The sequence below is a fragment of the Carettochelys insculpta genome, chromosome 8 (assembly GCF_033958435.1).
Source record: "Carettochelys insculpta isolate YL-2023 chromosome 8, ASM3395843v1, whole genome shotgun sequence".
Classification (NCBI taxonomy): domain Eukaryota; kingdom Metazoa; phylum Chordata; order Testudines; family Carettochelyidae; genus Carettochelys; species Carettochelys insculpta.
In genome coordinates, this window is record NC_134144.1 from 1,380,370 (window position 1) to 1,399,520 (window position 19,151).

General features: G+C 46.7%; 1 protein-coding gene across 7 annotated transcripts in view; it reads right to left on the minus strand.

Moving 5' to 3' along the window:
• Positions 1-6,114: 6,114 nt before the first annotated feature.
• The window catches only part of PCBP3 (poly(rC) binding protein 3), a 49,322-nt gene continuing 36,285 nt past the window's right edge, over positions 6,115-19,151 (minus strand). For 4 of the 7 annotated variants that reach the window (XM_075000899.1, XM_075000904.1, XM_075000898.1 and 1 more), the window contains 3 exons: positions 17,353-17,405; positions 9,537-9,706; positions 6,115-6,933 (listed from right to left, as the gene is read on the minus strand). In XM_075000899.1, the coding sequence (XP_074857000.1) occupies positions 6,897-6,933; positions 9,537-9,706; positions 17,353-17,405 (260 nt within the window). In that variant the 3' untranslated portion in view covers positions 6,115-6,896. Of the gene's footprint in view, positions 6,934-9,536; positions 9,707-17,352; positions 17,406-19,151 lie in introns of those variants that run through there. The other 3 variants (XM_075000902.1, XM_075000901.1, XM_075000903.1) reach the window with 2 other exon arrangements.

The window sequence follows — 19,151 nt, forward strand, 5'->3', positions numbered from 1 at the left end:
CGGTCGAAAAGCTTCTGGTGTTGAGGGCAAGTCCAGAGAATGGGGGGCTCCACTTCAACGTCCACGCCTGCTGCCCCTTGGCAGGGAACAGTGGAGTCACGGACCTGTGCCGCTCGTGCCTCCTTTTCTTCTTCTTCAGCGCCACAGACCGGCTCCTACGTTCCACCAGGGCAACGGTGCCGGCACCTGCGCCCGGCGCTAGGAGTCCTTAGTTGGCATGGTGGTGGATGGTGCCAGTGTGCACTCTGCACTGAAGGGGCCCCACTTCCAGCTTCCGGTAGCAACTCCTAGGGATGAAGTGCTGCTTCCATGAGGAGGACTTTGAGGTGCTGGGCCCTATCTTTCAAAGTCTTCGGCTTAAATGCCTTGCCAATTGAGCAGAGGTCACGTAAATGTCCTTCCCTTAAACAACTCGGACAAGCTGAATGGGGGTCTCTCCTGGCCATACATTTACCACACTTAAAGCAAGTCTTAAAGCCTGGAGAGACAGGCATCCCCCGGTCCTGAGAAGGACAGAAAGCCCCATCTTGGCTCTCACAAGATGGGAGAATTAATTAGCTAACAATAAAATTATTTACACGCACTTAAGAACTATTTACACTATAAAAACAGGCTAATAGCTGACGAGTGACTAGAGACTGGCAAGAGGTCCAACGCCTGACAGAAGGCTGAGAAGGACCTCACAAGGGGTGGGTTGGGTGGTGCTCATATTGGTCACCATATTGTCATCTCTCCAGGGGGCAACGCACCAACCCTATGGCTACCAGGCAGGGCAAAAAGCTTCCGATGACTGGGCTTGTGCCAGCTCATGCCCAACTTGGAATGCACGTGAGCAATCACTCGAAGAAGCTCTGCTTATTCTGGAGCTGGCCTTCCTTCCCCGAGGAGATCAAAGTCATTCACGCTAGACTCATCACGTGTGGGGAGATCAGTCTAAATCCGCAGGGTGGTAAAAAACATTAAAGTCATACTCCAGATACAATTAATTTTTCACACTAGCCACAGTCAGTTTTCCTCTTTACTAATTGCTCTTTGAGGGCTATGGATTGTTCAGTTGTTTGGTCAGCTACTTTTGCTTTCTGTTCATAGAAACAATAAAATGACAAACTCCTGAGAACCAATGTGCATCTGCGGTGAAGTTGCATAAGCTGTGGTATGGGAATTTGCAGACATGTGGGCTGTTTTGAAATAGTCAAGCAGACTATTTGTGCTGAATTTTTATTTGTTTAAGGATTATGCCTCTCTGTAGACTGCTGTTTTATATTGCAGGACCACAATGGAGGGGGAGCAGATGCTCTTAATACCATCAAGGGAATTGCACGAGGCGCAGCTTGCCATGTTACCCTGTGATCTCCCTTGAATGGGGATGTCATGCGCAAGGCGGGACACAGTGGATGAAGAAATGTGATAGCCTTTTTAGAGAGAAGAGGAAAACAGCCTGGGGCAGAGCATGTGTCCCCATTGCATGTAGTGTGAGGAACAGGGATAGATGGAGTCACTGACTTCTTTGTGCAAATGCCTCTGTCCTCAGCTCTCTGGCAGTGTCTGTGTCAACCACCAATATTCCCCAAGTGAACCAGAAAACCCCTGCCTGTTCCACAGCTGAAACACCCGAGAGCTTTGCACCCACAAACCCAGCCAGTGTTCAGAGTCTACGTCTTGCCGTTCTTCACGGTTCCCAAGCACCTGTCCAGCTGGAGCTCCCAGAGCACCCCGAGGAGAGGTCGTGACGTGTGCAGGGGTCTTTTGTGGAGTAGCATCTTGGATTGCCAACTGTGCTGAGCCACTCCCCAACCATCACTGATGCCTCCCCTCTGGCTCATCCCTCCTGCTGCTGATCCTGACCTGCAGGACAAACCCAGGAAGCGGCCATACCGGTTGTGGCCAGCACTCCCTTCTGCCCAGTAGCTCCAGGCTGGGAGACAGGAGATTGTGAGTTCTGGCGCATGGCACCCAGAGCATTGGCACTACATGAGAGGGCAGGGAGAGCATGGAAGGGTTGCACAAAGGCACTGGCCATTGCCCAATTCCATGGGACCTGTGGCTGAACCTCCTGTTCCTCCATTACCCCACCAAAACGTTGGGGGTGCCACGCACAGATGACAACAACAGTGACAGGGCTTACAACAGGACAGCTCCCAAAGCAGTGGTGGGCGACCTGCTGCCCATGGCCAGCCTGCTTCTGTGTCTGGCCCGTGAGACATTCTAGATACACAAGCGCAGTTCACAAGGCGACTCTATCCTAAGTGACCGCCTTGGTTACAGCCATCCTGTGGCCCACTGAGATGCCAGGCAGCCACTCATGCGGCCCAGTCGCTAGCCTGGGCCGCCTATTTCTGTCCGAGAGGTCACATGTCTCAGAGGAACATCTGCAGGCGCGTCCCCTCAGCTCTACCAGCAGTACTGGCGTAGCTGTCTCTGAGGAGCGTGGTCAGTTTCTACAGACACTTTGGAGGAACTGGGTTTTGTCCAGTTTCCCTGCAGCATTCTGGAAAGAATTCTCCACGGGCGTAGGAGGCAGCGTGAGACATTTTAGACAAACCGATGTCTGCAGCAGGTTGGAGGCTGAGGGTTAAAAGGAGGCGTATAATGGACGCCGTCCCCTAAGCTTCATTACAGAACCATGGCTGCAGCCCCAGGGCTCTTCAGATAGAATGAGTGTGGGTGCACAGAGCTCTGTGTCCTGGAAGGTTTTAAAGGATCTTGTGTCTATCAAACAAGCAGCACAACGTGTTCATGTGTCTTCAGATTGCCCCCACTGGAGGGAGCTGGGAGCTGACGCAAGGAGCTGTTTCAAACACAGGCAGGGCGTGCCATCTGGTGGGCAGCGAGACGCACCGCCACAGCCATAGGGAGGGAGGAGGATGAAAAGCTCCTGGCTGGGGCGGGGGGAGGAAGAGGGTTATTACAGCCCGCCCCCACCCCAGCCCAGCTGCCAGAGTCCGTATGCACATGTAGAATCCTACCAGAACAATCGCGCTTGCAGCAAAACCACCCCCAAGCTTGACGGGCCCAATTCCGTATTTACTCAGTCCCTGTGGCAGTCTCTCTGGCTTCAATACCAATCGGACAGTCAATTGAACAAGACAGGGCCCGATTCTGCTTCCCTTACTGAGTGACACCTTCTGCCAGGATTACCCTACTGGGGCCAACAACTGCATGCGTGCAGCAAAGCACGGTTCATGCCTGAGTGTGTCAGAATCTAGCACCTGCCCTGATCCAGCTCTGCCAGAGACAGGATCTTTCCCCTGACGCCAAAGGGGTGTGGCTCAGCTCCTAGGAAAGTCAGGGGTGCCCAGTGCTCCCTGGAGAGAATGCAAAGAGGTGAACGCTTCCCTCTCCCAATCTGATAATTCTCCTTAGTCCTGATCCGCTAAATCCTGTATCAGCCCAAATGCACAAGCCTTGGAAATGGGCCCACATCTCTCTTCATTGTGATATGCTGTGCTCTCAGCATTGGGCTTTGTTTCATCCAAGCCTAATTAGCACTGGCAAACTGCACACTTGTTTTGTATAAGTAGGGATAAATAGGAAGATGCAGCCCACTGATTTCCGTATGTGATACAAGCCAGGACTAAGATTCAGGTCTTAGCATGTATAAATCTAAAAAGCTAAAACACTGAGCCAGCTACCCTAGGGCTGAGTCCTGCCTTGGGAACAGAGAGGGTTATTTTTCTTTTGCAGTTCAATGGGTCCAGGGAGTAAGACTCCAGAAATAGACTCAGTGCCTATATAACTGATCAGATTTAGTAGGAGGTGGACTTCTTGGGCTTCCAATCTTGCAAATGCAATGAGAAAAGCTGTCAGAAATATTTTGTACAGAACCAAAGCCATCCTTCCACCTCTGTGACCCTGAATAAAAATGATTAAGGCTCCATTTACCCCACATCTCCCTGTACAAAGGACTCCTGCAGGCCTAATTCCAGAGGCACTGGAGGGAAGAATTACACTTTCTAATGGACTCCCTGTTTGAAAATTAGAATAAATGGAAGTGACTAGTGTGAATACACAAAAAGCTGCATCACAGCTAAAGCAGAAGCAGTTCAATGTCAAATGTCACCTTGGTGAAAGCCACTTTCCCAGAGGGAAAATCATCTCATTTTCTAAACCCTTTGCCAGTTATCGATTGCATTAGAGAGAGCATAGTGCGCGTGCAGTACAAGAGAGTATGTGCTTAACAATACATGAAATGCTTGGCCTAATTTCTGAGCTTGGACTTGACACCCATTCAGTGGAGTAGGCCACAGAGTGCTTGGATGGCTTCCACGTTCCTTCCGAGCATGAGCTAAGCAATGCCAGCAACTGTAACCGGAAAGCATAAGCAAGCGTACAGCCTGCTTGCCAAAGTGTACCACATTGTCAGCTGCTTTTGTGTAAACTAGCCGACGCCAATCCAGCGTCTCACCATTCTCGAGCTCTCTTCTCCAGTGTGATTTGACGGGAAATGTCGGAGCCTCCATTTTGCTCAGCCCAAGTGTACTAGTATGATAAAGCTCCGCCAAGTTTGCAGGCTTCCAGGACACAAAGCAGGATGTGATTTGTGGTGTGACATTTTTCTCACTGCTGTTTCTGTCATGACGCGAGACCAATTCTTCTCTCTCCTTTTTGTGTAAAGCAGGTTTCCCTTTGTCTTTCTGCATGGGCTGCAGTCTTTTTATCTTCATGCTCCTTTGTGCTGCCAGGAAAACGAGATGATTCCCCAACACTTTCCTCACATTTCCATTCTTTAGCATCAGGGAAATCTGCTAGTTCCTTAGTTACAGGACATCCATGATTTACGCTTCCCCTCTCAATTGTTCTGCCCCAGGGAAGGGCTGGAAGAATACCCCTCCACTCCCGGCCATACCTCCCCCTGCCCTTGCTCTGACCCCTCCCCTCCCTCTCTCCACCCTCGCTTTACCTCCACAGCGACCAGGAGCTGGCACCAGCAGCAGGGATCTGCCCTTCCCCCTGACTCACTGGCAGGCACCACGTCCCCCCCTCCCATGAGTTCCCTCTCCCCTACTGCCTGGCTCCTTGCCACTCCTGCTTATGGTGTTCGGGGACACGTGACCTCTTGCACCCCCCACATCACTCCAGCACACCCCTGCAGGTCCTGTGCCGTAAACGAGCCAGGACCTGATGCAAGAGAGGGCTGCTGTCGTGGGGAAGGCTGTTGACAGCAGTGCAGAAGAATTGGGTTCCATACTTGCCTCTGACATGGAGTTGCTATCGATGGGCGCTTGCCTGTTCAGTGCTGCTAGGTATACAGAACAATGCACTCGGGGGGGAACAAGCACTGAACTGGAAGGGAAAATGTTCTGATCCTAGCTCTGCCACAGGCACTTACAAGCTGAGTGGCTGACCAGTGATGCTTGCGAGCTAGCACAGTCTCTGAGGCAGCATCAAGGAGACCTGGCAAGTGTGTGCTTGTGCAGGGGCAGGGAAGGGGAGAGCAGATCCAGCCGTTCAAAGGGAAAAAATAACACGCTTCCCATGCATTCTAATACACAAATGTATTGCACAGAGCTGGTGTCAGCTCTTATGACATTTTGTACATGTGTCGTACATGAAATACAGGCCCTACGCTTTGTACAGTATGAAGCTGTTATTTATGGAAAAGACACGGGTTTCCCACCTGGAGGAGAGGGTAGTGATACCAAGACAAGACTGTGGGAGCAGAAAGAGGGGCTAGGTCTGAAGAACAGGAGGTAAGAGCACAGCCCCTCATCCCATGTCAGATTTGTGTATGGGGGGTTTCACTTCACAAGAGGTAAATTGATCTTAGGGAAAAGCGGAACCATCCTGCAACAGCAGCACCTTCCTTTTATAAAATCCTTGGGGCAGTTCCAAACTCTCCAAGAAATGCAGCAATCAATGGGGCTCTTAAAAAAACAGATCAGAAGGTTTTGCGGATGACCCCAGATTTCTTCAGACAAAATGGAAGGAGCGGAAGGGGAGGAAAAGCCCAGGGTCAGGATAGACACTCCTTTGGAGAATGCAGGGAGAAGAACAGAGGCAGGAAGTCAGAGCTCATTGGTAGCAGAGCTGCACAGATATTTATTGAATACAAACAACGGCAAACACAGCAGGCTCACAGAAATTTGAGCTTCCTGAGCTAAGTCCAAAATTCACTATTGGCTATTGTCTTACGAATGCTTTTAGAGGTACCTGTGGCTTTGGATTCCATATCACTGAATTCCCCCACTCACCTCCAGCCCCTCCCAATTACCTGCAGTTAAAGATTTTTTTTTCATTCATTCATAATAAAAATGGCTTGATCGGACCCGGCCGTGTTGGAAAGAATCTATTCTGTGTGGAGACCAATGGCACGCGTAGGTGCATTCGTTGGCTCCTGCACATCCTGCTTCCAAATTACATGGGGTAAACCATGCCACATTCTCCAGACATGGATTCCAGGTTTAAAAGGTGAGCTGGGAGAAGCAAAATGAAACCTGGGCATTGCAGTGGGATCATTGTGAGAAGAGCATTTCAAAGCAAGCGCAGCTCTAGCTGGCAACATAAATCATACGCTACAGGAAGTGCAGTTAAAATGCCAAAATAAAACGTTCAACTAGCTAAGCTAAGCCGACACCAGAGACCAAGCCTTCTTCTGAAGTCTCACCAACCGAACCCCCTCAAAAGAGCGTTAAAATAATTAACACCGTATTTCGAAAACATGGACAAGCCTGGGACCGTAAATGAATAGTTGAGGAGCAATATCAGGAGCACAGTATGGACTGTATAGAGAAGCTTTGCATGAGTTGGTGTGTGTGCGTAAATATATTTGTTAGTAAAGAAAAAAGTATCTATGGAAGTAAGGGGAAGGCAGTAAATATACAGCTTGTACAAGCTGGGTGGAGTATCCTTGGCTGGAGGGGGTCAGGTGACGCAGAGTGAAAGCTGATGGGTAGGAATTAGAGGGCACCCATTCCAGTGACCTCAGACGTCAGCCTAGAATAGACAAAGGGAAAGAGAAAGGGAAGGGGGAGAGAGAAAAGCAACAACAGGGTTAGAAAAGAAAACAAAGGTTTCGTGGCATACTCACAAGTCCTCGTTTTCGCTGTCGCCTGCTCACTCTTCCCTTTCTGCAGGAGTGCTCATTCAGCAGCCTGGGAGGGACACCAGTCATTCTAAAATGGGTCTCACTTGGGGCACCTGTGCCAGCCAGTCTTTAAGAGCATGTGGTCAGTCGGTGAAATGTCTGAGTAGCCTTTTTGGGTTCCTTCCATAAATTCCTAATGGATAATCTCTGAACTGGACCCAAATGGCGGCATCTGCACGGTGTTTCTCCCTCAGCTGCTGCACCTATACTGTCGCAAAAGTCTGCATCCCCTGAACCTACAGAAACCTCCTTCCCAATGGAGCACTACAAACCTCAGAAATGGACACGCCAAGACTCCCTTGTGAGGCAGTGAGTGTTGCTACTCAAGCATCACACTTGACATAAGCCCACAACAAGGAGATGCAAAGTTAAACTGCCTCCGTACCTCCACTGAGGCGCACACCTTACCACTTTCACATCTCCACACGGCAGATCTCAAGCCCCTGCTTAACTCTGCCCCTCAGGGATGTTAGCCTTCCAAAATTCTCTTTTGCTGGTGACCTTTGCCCACACTACCCTCGCCTATACGAAAAAAACTACCCATAACCCTGGTGTTGAATTGAAAACAATCTGGTTAAAAGTGTGTATCAAAGTGCAAAAGGAAGGGGCAGACGTAAGGTTGTGATGTACATATCTGTTAGGTGACTTAATTTTCTATTTTCTGGCTTTTGCGAGCTTGTCTCAGATAGCGCATTCTAGTCAACCATAACTGCTTCATCACAAAGGGGTTTGCTTAGTAAAGTTCCTTTTGGCCTTTTCATATTGCCACTGATCTTTAAAAAAGTGAGCGAATGATTTACAAACGAGTCAGGTGGCCCAACTGTTGTTATTAATAGCCCCACCTGCAGTGAAAGCGTAAGTTTTTAAAGAGGAAGTTAGAGTTCGGAGAGGTCTGCGACAGCCACTCTCACACACAGCTTTCAACTGCTGCTTTGCAGCTAGGGAAGACCATGCATCTCCTGGGAGATTTTCAGTAGCTTGTGAGTCTCTGCTCAAGGGAGAGGTGTGACAGATCAGAATGGAGGTGCTGCGGTACAGCAGAGTGGGAACGAGGGGTTGAGCATAGAAGGGCAGCAGTTCAGACGGGTCAGAATTGAGGTTAGTTGGCATAGGCTAGGGTAGGGCAAGAGCGCTTGCACTCTACCTGACCTAGCCAGTGCGATCAGCCCCTTGCCTGAATGAGCACCAAAGTCATGGAGTTACTAGAGGAGCATTCCTGTGGGGGCATTCTCACAGCACTTCCATCCTGACAGTGTGATGGGGCACGCGGAGGCACTCGGATCAGAAGGTCATAAATGGGCAGGCTACAAGCTAGACCCTCAGCGAGCTCTCATGATTGGCTAACCTGGGGCAGGCTCTGCCCTGTGTGGAAAGAGATGATCACCAATCTAGCTGTAGGCATCCCTTCTGCACTGGGTCCCTTTCCAGTATTACAGTGACGCATTGTTCAAGAGGTTCCTAAATAGAAAACTCTCACATTTCCTCTTGGATCTGGCCCCTGCTTCCCATCTCAGCCTCCATGTACTTGTATTCAGACACAAAAAGTCTCGCTCAATCCCCTTTTCCTCCTCAGGAATCTCAGCTTGCACTCCGGGATAAACTCAACCAACCACACCCAATCACAGGCTTTACTCACTAGCCCATACTTGCACCTTTGTGTTTGCACAACTAGGCTTTCCTCAGAGCATCCTCCCCCCAGTGAACCATAGGCACTTATTATGACACCAATTTGGGTCAGTGTTGATGCTGAGCATTCACCCCGAGTTCAGCTCCTACTTGTCCTTATAAAACCCTCTGTTTCAAATGTAGGGCGTGTGTGCTATTATCAAAAGAAAATGAAGAGGCTGGTTCATTTTGTTTAAATGTATTGGTCTAATCTTTTTGGAAAAGGAAGACATTTCTGAGTCCTGGAAACACATATCAGAGGCATCTGGGACTTTTTGTTCTTTATATTTCTGTTATGTGGACAAAGTGGCTAAACTAACTATTTGCAGACTGTGCCCTCTCACCAGAACCAATAACTTTCCATACCCTGGCTGAGAACTCACCGTGCTTTTGATGGAAAATAGAATTACAGCCGAACTATAAACTCCTGCCATCCAGGGGACAACTACAGAGGTGTTAAGAGACCCATAATTAGAGCAACGTGTAACGTGAGGCCCTGGGTTCTAACCCTGAGACAACAGCAGGTCTGTCCTTAGGAAGGGTGTCCTGAGAGAAAGGCCCAAACCAATGGTTTCATATCCCCACTCACTTTGAATATTAACAAACAATAAATAACCAGCATGCTAACTTCATGCACTGCCCTGCAACTTAATAAAGTAACTCCTGTGGAAGCAACGCTGTAGTATAGGTGACTGAGTTTGGTGTGACTTAATCAATTGTCCTCTCTCTTTGCAGGAAGGTCATGAGCCTGCACTGGATGAATGTGGCCTTGATTAGCACTTCTCACCTGGCATTGATGAGGTATTGGGCCAGGCTGATGTTAGCGGGGGTTCCTGTGATGGTAATTTGACGTTCCGATGAACCTTCTGTGGCATTGGCGATTTTGATCTGTGCTCCAGACATCTGTCGGATTTCATTGATTTTGGTCCCTTGGCGTCCAATTATGCAGCCTATTAGCTAGAAAAAAGTACGGAGGGAATTTCTTAGAGCAGGTCCTTGGACCGTAAGTTGCAGGATGCAAGAATGATCACATGACGACACTCTTGGGGTTGGCAGACAACTCATCACTTCTGCTAAAGGGTGAGTGACTTTAATGCTCATGAAGGCAAGAGACTAAAAGCACTGGTTTAAGCCACAGGTAATATAAGCAATTTCCTGTTCAAAGCTCTGCTATTGTAACTTCATCCTGACCTGCAACAGCCTGGTGCCATTTCAGGCCTTTGGTTCTCTTGAGCAGACATGCCAATTGTATTGATTTTATGCCAAGTAGGGCTGACGACTAAGATGCAGACACACAGCGTTATGTCACCAAACTGATTTTGAGTTATGTCTGTCCTCAGCTGGGTTGGAGCATACCAGACGTGAAGGGTATCTAGCCACACTGTGATTCTAATAGATGGGAGTGCTACTGAGTTTAAAGTGCTGAGCTACTGAACTGCTGCCAATAACCAAAGACATCATCTGCTTCTCTATTCTTCCTCACTGCCTTTCAATCACAGCTACACTTCTAATCGCAGTCACACTGGTGTCTTCTGCCCCTGACCCTTTCCTGGGTCAGACTGCTTCTCCACACTGGATCAGTCTCATGATAAGCAGAACCTACAGGTATCAGCTGAAGCAGGTCTGAGCTACTCTGAGCTCACAAAGGTGAGCATGGGAGAGAAGGTGGCGCTATTTTGTTTGGAGTTAGTGCTAAGTCACAGGTTGACAGCACGAGAGCCTGATGTTCTGTGGTCCCAGAGGAGAGACATTACAGACATAGGTTTCACACCTCTCCTCAGCCCTTTTCTCACCTGTAGGGATGTGAAGGCAGGTTAGGTCCCCATGCACATGCCCTTGATTACCTCTCCCATCAGACTGCCATCAAGGGCGAGGTGTCTACGAAGGAAATCCGGTCTACTTACAATGGCAGTGAGTCACAGACTGCCCTTGTGTAGGCCACCAAGGGAGAAATGCATTGGTGGTCAGAGGAAAGAAGAGACTAACCAAGTGAGGTGGGGCGGGGGGAAGCAGGAACCAGGAAAGGGAGGGAGGGTTTGTGAGTGTGGCTGGGTTATTCCTAAAGAAAATCCAAACAACGCTGCCACTGTTTGCACATGGAAGTACGGTATCTGTCTCTAGCTCTCCGGTGCTGTGCTAGAAGCACTCAAAGAGAACGAGCTCACTTGGGCCTCAGAAGTGCTGGTGAGACTCACAGTGACTTGTCCACATTAAAGATTTGATTTTTCTGCCTTGCCTCCTGGATACTCCCTTTGACACGATGAAAGGCACAAGAAACAGGCAGAGGATAATAGGAAACTCAAAGGTAACATTTTACTTCTGTTCTGCTCACAAACTACACAGTGATTCTCAACCTATTTGCCACTGTGGGTCACATATGCAGCACACGTCTTTTATAAGAGCCACATCTAATGCTACATGGTTGGCCCAAAGGATGTCACATGTGCCACAGCTGTGTGCTGATCAGGCTGGGAGTAGCACACTGAGAATCCTTGGTCTATGGTATCTGAATGTCATTGTCAACTGTTGCAGCGCTGAACATTTTAGCAGAAACAATCAATGGCCTTATTTAGGTAACGCATCATTGGGCTAAGTAGGCATTAGAGTGACTGCGATAGCCAACCCACAGATCTGACAGGATGACGCTGTATATATTCACATTTAAAAATAACTTTACAAACATGAGGGCAAAAAACCTTTTGCAGAGGAAGTGGTGGTGCGGTACTCCACAATGCCTCACCTCCTTCTCAGCTCTGACTGTGAACGCTGACACGTTCAGGGACTACACAGTTAACCCTAGCCTGGAGGAGGTTCTCTGTGCCTTCAGGAAGGGAGAGCAGTGGCTGAGGTACAGTTCTACCACTTGCACTGGGATGAAAGAGTTTTCTTTACATCCGTCAGACTAGACGGGTATAAAGAATCCATCACTGCATGCAGTTGCTAGATCAGTAACAAAGATAGGAACACAAAGTTTCGATGTGTTTTGATGCAGTGTGGAATCTGCAATCTTTAAAGAAAAATGCAAATATCTCTGGAGGGTCACCTGGCTCATTCCCAGGTGAATGGCACTAATCAATTTCTCATTAGCATAATCCACTCTTTTTTATTGGGGTCAAATTCAGAGCCAAGTGCCTTGGTTTTACAGTCCAGTAAGTTCAAAGGAAGAGAAGTCCCCTGTTACCAGGTGGCTGGAAACATGCAATGCCTCTTACTGGAATGAGGGCTCCTGCATATGCTGCTGTTCTAAATGTCATCAGTTCTCAGTCCCAAAGAATTCTCTCAAAGGACATTCAGCCCTGAGGTTCTTCGGGACCCACATAGTTGTGCTCAAAATCTCAGTAGTGCCTTCACTGCTTGGTGAACTGAGTTCTGATCAATTAGTGATGAAACAAAGTCCTGCCACCTCATTCCAGCTAGGACTCGAAACTAGAACTGAATGGTGTTTTACCTGTTCCCAGCCAAACAGAAACAGCTCTGCAGAGCCATACACTTGGAAGAAAACAGGCAGGTCACTTACCATTGGAGTCATCAGGAGCTGCAGCGACACATTTTCAGTTGTTCTCAATAATTTCTCCTACCCTGCCCCACTGATTTCCTTCCTCTCTGACTGCCTGGGCACCAGACCCAGACTAGGATAGCGAGCAGCCTGACAGACTCTCCAGTATGGTTCTCAAGAAATACAGGACTAGCTCCTCAGGTAATGTAAAGTGGCCTAGCTTCATTGACTTCAACAAGACTTAAGCAATCGCTTTCAACTAAGGTGGGTCTTATGTCCCTTGCTGACTTGGGGGTCTGAGTTGATAAAAGTCAAAATTGTTATGGGGAAACTGTGTATATTTTAAAATATGCTTCTCTTAAAAGGTAGAAAACCAGCTCTTACTTTATATCAATTCTTAAGGTGGCATTTGCATGAACCAACAGGACTTGTGTGTACAAATCAATTAGCTGGCTAACGATGAGATTTGATGTGCGTTAAGCAGATTAGTGTGTGCACGTTCTATTTGGCCAAGCAAATTTAAGTTCACTTTCAAGAAATTGGCCTTGAAATTCTGCATTTCATGCATTCAAATGGCAGCTGCGCTCACTCTGTCCCAGTCTGTATAAGTGGTGACAGCGTCCTAGCTGAATGTTAGGTCTTTTGCAACATAGAAGCCATATTAATAGATCTTAAAATGTTTTGTGCTACTTTGTAATTAGATTTAGTCTATTACTGTGCATATTTCCTCTTATTACAGACATCACGGTTAACAGAGAATGGCTGCTGAGGGCAAATGATTGAGAGAGAGACCCTGCGGTGTTAATCTATGCTGTTTTCCCTTTGTATTCAGTGGCTGCACACCACATCACAAGGTCAACGGAGTTATCCTGGTTATAAAAGGTGGAATAGAAAACATTAGGCCATTAGAATGCCTCTTTGAAACCATAATTGGAGGCGACTCCATCAATGAAATGCGTCTTAGCTCTGCAGACTAGGAGCCACCATAGAGATAATGATAACCTTACTTCATACAACAACATTAATCAAACAGGCTAAGGTGCCATATGCTGGAATTCAGAAACTCAGCAAAGAACACAAGGTCCTGGTGGTGCTGAACATGAGCTCACAGTGTCATGCTGCAGCTAAGAGGCCAAACGGGGTTCCCAATGTAATATCAGAAGAACATTGAACAGCATCATGAAGCTGAGACCATGAGTAGACTTGGTGTCCAGGTCCTGCATCCACACTCCAGAAAGGATGCTGACCCGTTAGAGAGGATTCCACGGGAGCGACCAGAATGACTGGAGGTCTGGAAATGCTGCCTTACAATGCGTGACAAAAGAAGCTCAATCTGTAGTTCATCCAAAAGGTTAAGAGGTGACTTGGATCATGGTCTGTAAGGACATGCATGAGGGAGAATCTGACCACAGAGGATCTTTAATCCGCTACCAGACAGAGGTGTAACAATGGCTGGGAACTGAAAGCAGATCAATGCAGAGTGGAGAAAAGGCAATCATTTTCAGCAGGGAGGGTAACTGCCATTGGAACAATGTACCAACGGATGTGATGCATTTCCATCAAGACTAGATATTACTAGGTCTGATGCAGGAATCACAGAGTGACTTTCTCTAGCCTGTGTTATACAGGTCTTCTGACTAGATGATCCTGCCAGCTGCTCAGGCCTTAAAAAAATTATGAATCTGATAATCTCAAGGCATTACTTGAGAATACCTTATTAGATAGCCAAAAACCCACAAACCCATAACTGAGGCGGCGAACTGTGCTGGGCAAAAGACAAAGACCTAGCTCAAACGGGAAGTGAAGGCAGCTATAACATTTTTTTTAAAAATAATATATAACAAATGCAAGAAAGGGAAACTGAGAGTAACTAACATAAACCAGCAGTTACACATTTTCTACAACTCCGAAGGGTAGCAAAAGGACACAAGGAGAAGTCTATGGCCAGCGTAATTCAAGCCAATAAGAAAGAGTTCTTTCAATAGGAACAAAAAGAATCCTACCAATGGTATTGGTCCATTGCCAGCTGGAAATGGTAGAATTGCCAAAAATAATGCAGAGTCAGCAGAGTTCAGTAAACATTTCTGTTCCTTATTTGGAGAAGAAGAAACCCAGATGATATCATCTGATCACATGGAGACAAGAACACTCTTTCCATTTCACTAGCATCCCTGAAGGATGTTCAACAGAAGCTACTAAAGCTAGACATTTTTAAAATCAGCTGATCCAGATAACTTGTATTCATAATTTTAGAAGAGCTGGCTGAGGAACTTGCTGGACCATCCATATTTTCGGTAAATCTTGGATTGCCCGTTGAGACAGGAATAAAGCTAATGTTGTGCCCATATTTAAAAAGGATAAATGGGATGATTCTGGTAATTATAGACCTGTCAATGTCGGATCAATTCTGTGTGAGATAATGGTGGGGCTGACATGGGACATGAGTAATAAGAATTAAAGGAGGAGAATGTAATTAATGCAAATCAACATGGCTTTTTAGAAAATAGATCCTGTCAAACTTGATATATTTCAATTAGATTGCAAGTTTGGTTGATAAAAGTAATAGTCTTGCTGTAAGATATTTAGACTTCTGTCCAGCATTTGACTTGATATCATATGATGTAGTGGGGGATACATGTGTGTACGTGTGTATCTCACACAGGGCGTGGGGCTCCTGCTGAGGGTAACCTGGCGACCAGGTGACACCTCTGGACTGCAGACAAAGCAGGAGATGGAGCCTGAGGGGTTTGAGTTGGAACTGGGAGTTGGGAAGCAGTTAGTCTGGGCTGGGAGAAAGAGAGACAAAGGAGGGGGCGAGGCCCCAGCTCCAGGGGCCCCTCAGGGCCTCCTCTCCCCAGCATGGATTGGACTGGCTGTCTCTGCCGGCTGCACTGACTCCTCTGTACTGAGCTGTGCCTCTGTTGACAAATAAACTTCCCATTCTACCTGCTGAGTGAGAGTCACTCCTGCCTGCAGATGGGGTGCAGCACTTGAGGACCCCAAACCCCACCACATATCATACGACATTTTGATTTAAAATTAATGTGGCATGCATTAAATGGATGCAAAGCTGGTGACCGCGAGTGAGAAATTGTCATCGAGCAGGTGCGTTTCCAACGGGATCCCACACGGGCCAGTTCTTAGCCCTATGCCATTTAACTCATTTCTCAAGAAACTGGAAAGTGAAGCTTGACGAGTTCAGCCTGTAAGTCAGGCATAAGGTTTTCAGTCTAACTAATAACAGCAATTCATCATTAATGAATCATTGGAGCAACTTACAAGGGTTGTGCTGAGTTCTCAGTCCTGAGGAATTTTTAAATCAAGATTGGCTGTTTTTCGAAGAGCTCTACAGTTGGAATTACATTGGGAAACTTCTCTGGCCTGTGCTATACAGAGGATCAGACTAGATGACCACAACAGTCCCTTCTGGCCTTGGAAACTACAAATTATGCAAATACTAACAACAGAATTAAGCCTCACAACATCCCTGCAATGCAGGGCTTGTGTCTTGCTCTGCCACATTTCCTTTGTGCTACCTGTTCTCATAAGCATGGTTTTGTTTACCAGAACCTGGCGTAAATATGTCAACAATTCCTGTGGTCATCTCTCTGCCTCTGAGCTACTGGAATAAAACTTCCCCAACTGGAAATGAAGATGTAGCTGCTTGGGATCAAGGGATGGTTTTGACGTCCCCCAGAATACCTTGAGAGCATTTTGCTCCTCCAATATATTTATCTTGAACCTCCAAGTGCCTCTCTCACTACTGATTGAGGACTGATGCTATATATCCAAAAGAAATGTTGGCTTGGCCTCATCCACATGTGCTACAGGAACAAAGAACCCTAATTTATAGACCAAGTTTCATGGCTGACTTTTAAAGCTTGAGGTGGAAGGAGTATGAGAGAGGTCTTCTGCGTATGTGACTGCAGGTGCTAGCCGCAAAGCATCAAGGACAATGATGTTTCTTTCACTCAGACCTGGTATATTAAAAGCTTTTGCTGTAGGCCCAGGCAGTGATAGGGAGTGTTTGCTGGCTGATTCTGTGCTCCCCATTCTGCCACAGCTCAAAATTTCCTGTAGTTTTTGCCTACAAAGAATCAAACAGAGATGGGAGCGTCCTGATCTGGGGATTTTGAAATACTTTAAGTTTAAAATGATGTTTTGATGAGCAGAGTGATTTTGAAATGAACCTTTTCGGTTCAAAGAAAATACTTCACTCTCTGGCACTCTCTCAACTCTCCCCAACCTGCCAAACACAATTAAGAAGGAGCACCAATGAGTGTATTAAACCATCATTAGTCACAGTGAGTTTCCAAAGCAGGGGGCCTTCATCCCTTAGCTTCTGGCAATGACTTCCTCAGTAATACAAGAAAAGCTCGTCTACATTCCCTAAAACGAGCTGTTAGGCTATTTGCCTTAAGATACAGAAGGACATGTGAGCCCTTTCTTGTTCAGCTGAAGAAATAAGAGGATTTGAAAGCTTTCAAAACAGACTTTCTTGGCCAAAATTATCCTGGTCACCCAGTGGCAAAGAAAAGAAAAGGATATTTTTGCCTATTGGTAGAGAGAGCAGCTGTAGATACCAAGCAGGAAGTCAATGTCTGACAAAAGCTGTGGGAGAACAAGTTTAGTATCTACTGCAGATAGCATGCCGGCAGCAATTTACAGAGCCTGGAGCTCCCAGCCACCACTGCTGCCACAGTAGCAGCACCTGGGAGCTCCAGACCCCTTGCAATGGCTGGGCCTGGTGCAAAAGCCGCCTTTATTCCCCACCCACCTCTATGGGCCTGACTGGATTATTGTCTTTTCCAGAGCTGTCAACCAGGCATATTTCATGAGCACTAAATTCACCGTAAAGAAAAGACACATCCACAGATTTCAAATCAGCAGAGACAAAAAAGGGGACAGCCAGACAGACCCGTTCTTGACTTTCTTTGTTTTATTTTGCACATTAAGGCTGGCACTCATACTAAATGCTTTGACAAAACACAGTCAAACCACATGGCTGAACTCGGTGAGCTGGCTGGTAGAAAGCTGTTTGTTGGATGTATACGTAGTGTTTATATTACTTCCTAGTACAGAGAGCATTCAAAGGTGCTATACTCACATCATTGGGAATGGTGAGTTCATGAGTACTGGCCGGGGGACTGGCATCCAAACCTGAGCATGTGCAAGGGAAAATGGTTATAGCTTGCAGAGAAAGCACTGTGTAGCGCCTGGTATTTTATCAAACTAGCAGACATCACAAAGGGTCCACACTCCTTCGGGGCTTGGGGGGGGTAAGCGGAAAAAACATTCTGGTGGAATGACAAGGAACAAAATGACTGACTACACTCCTGTGGCTGGTTACCACTGTTCTTCAGGTACCCTGAACCCGCCCAACTAGTTCTCATTAGGAGGTTCACAGCTTCCAGACTAACACCCAGTCACTGTAAGTACCTTCCCATCACTTTGTCTTCCTTCCAAGAAACAAGGAGGAAGAGCTTCATGTTACTGCCGGATGGTCCATGCTTCCTTTCCTTGTTTTAACACTCCCTAAATTCCTGTGAGCCATTTTGCAAAATTACAGACCCACCTGGGAAATGCTGAAACAGGTTAAGCAAGCAACATCCTTGTATTGCTTGAAGTCTGCCAATGAAAGGCAACATACACCTTTTGTGCAGGAAGTCTATAGGCAAGCACTGGATAGTGAGAAATCACAGGGCCCACGACAATTTAGAGATAGCGAATGCACTATAGGAAGCATGCTTTAGCATCATGTTAAGGATGTCAAGGGGTAAGTGGTATATGTACTACCAACCTCTCTGATCACAATAACTACAGCCAAAAACAACCATGGTGAGGATGTATAAGACAGATCAAGAATGGTCTTTGCGAGGACATGAGGAAGTGCTATGTTACATGATGTCATATTTCTGCATGTCTTTCTGGCAGCAGGCTTCAACAAAGGCTTACAAATTATAGTGAAAATGGAATTCTGTGTCACAATGCATCAGATAAAACAGGAGCCCAGTGCTGCAAAAATTCCTTATGTTTACTCGTTTGTGTTCTGCAATGCAACTCTGGGAGTCAAGCATGAATTTACATTCAGCCATGAATCAAAGACATAAAATATAAAACATGAACTGGCTAGCTGAATTCAGTACCCATCACACTCTTACTCTATCAGAAAAACAAGGCATGTAGTAAAAGAGCCTGCATTATTGCATGACCAGCGAGAAACATGCTGTGGCTCATGACCGATACGTATAGACACACGTATTTCCTTTCACCTTCCCGGAAGAGACGAAGAACACTTGCCATTAATATGGAAAGTGGAGGAATCAGGGGACAAATCTATGCAGCTTGAAACATAATCAGTCAGTATTCCAGGGCATTCTCAGTACAGGACCAAGCAAATATCACCAGTAGTTTCTCTAAACAAGATCATTACATCTTCACTCATTGCTAAAATAGTGACATTCATGCCAATATTCGCAGCATTGGGAGAGTGAAGCTGTGTGGTAAGCACATGAATTAATAGTTACTCACTCTCAAAAAATCGTAACCATTGTACCAGATAAACTACAAGGGCATTTATGTGAAAGAAGATAAATGAGTTCAAGAGACACCAAGGTTTGTGTCTGGAGAAACAAGGGAGTTAAGGGCATGGAGAAAAAGCACATGGAAAGTAGGATTAAAAGGAAACAAAAGAAAGGGCAGATAGGCCTTATGCTGTCTCTCAAATGCCTCATGTTTTATCTTCTTCCCCACTTAACAGTGATGAAGCCACTTCCTTTCAGGGTTGCTATGAAATAGCACAGCTGTATCACCGACCTCTACCATGGAAGTCACAAAACAACCTCACACCAGAACTGCTGTTGCATGCTGTGTGGTTTTGTGCAGTTGCTCCAGAAGGAATACATA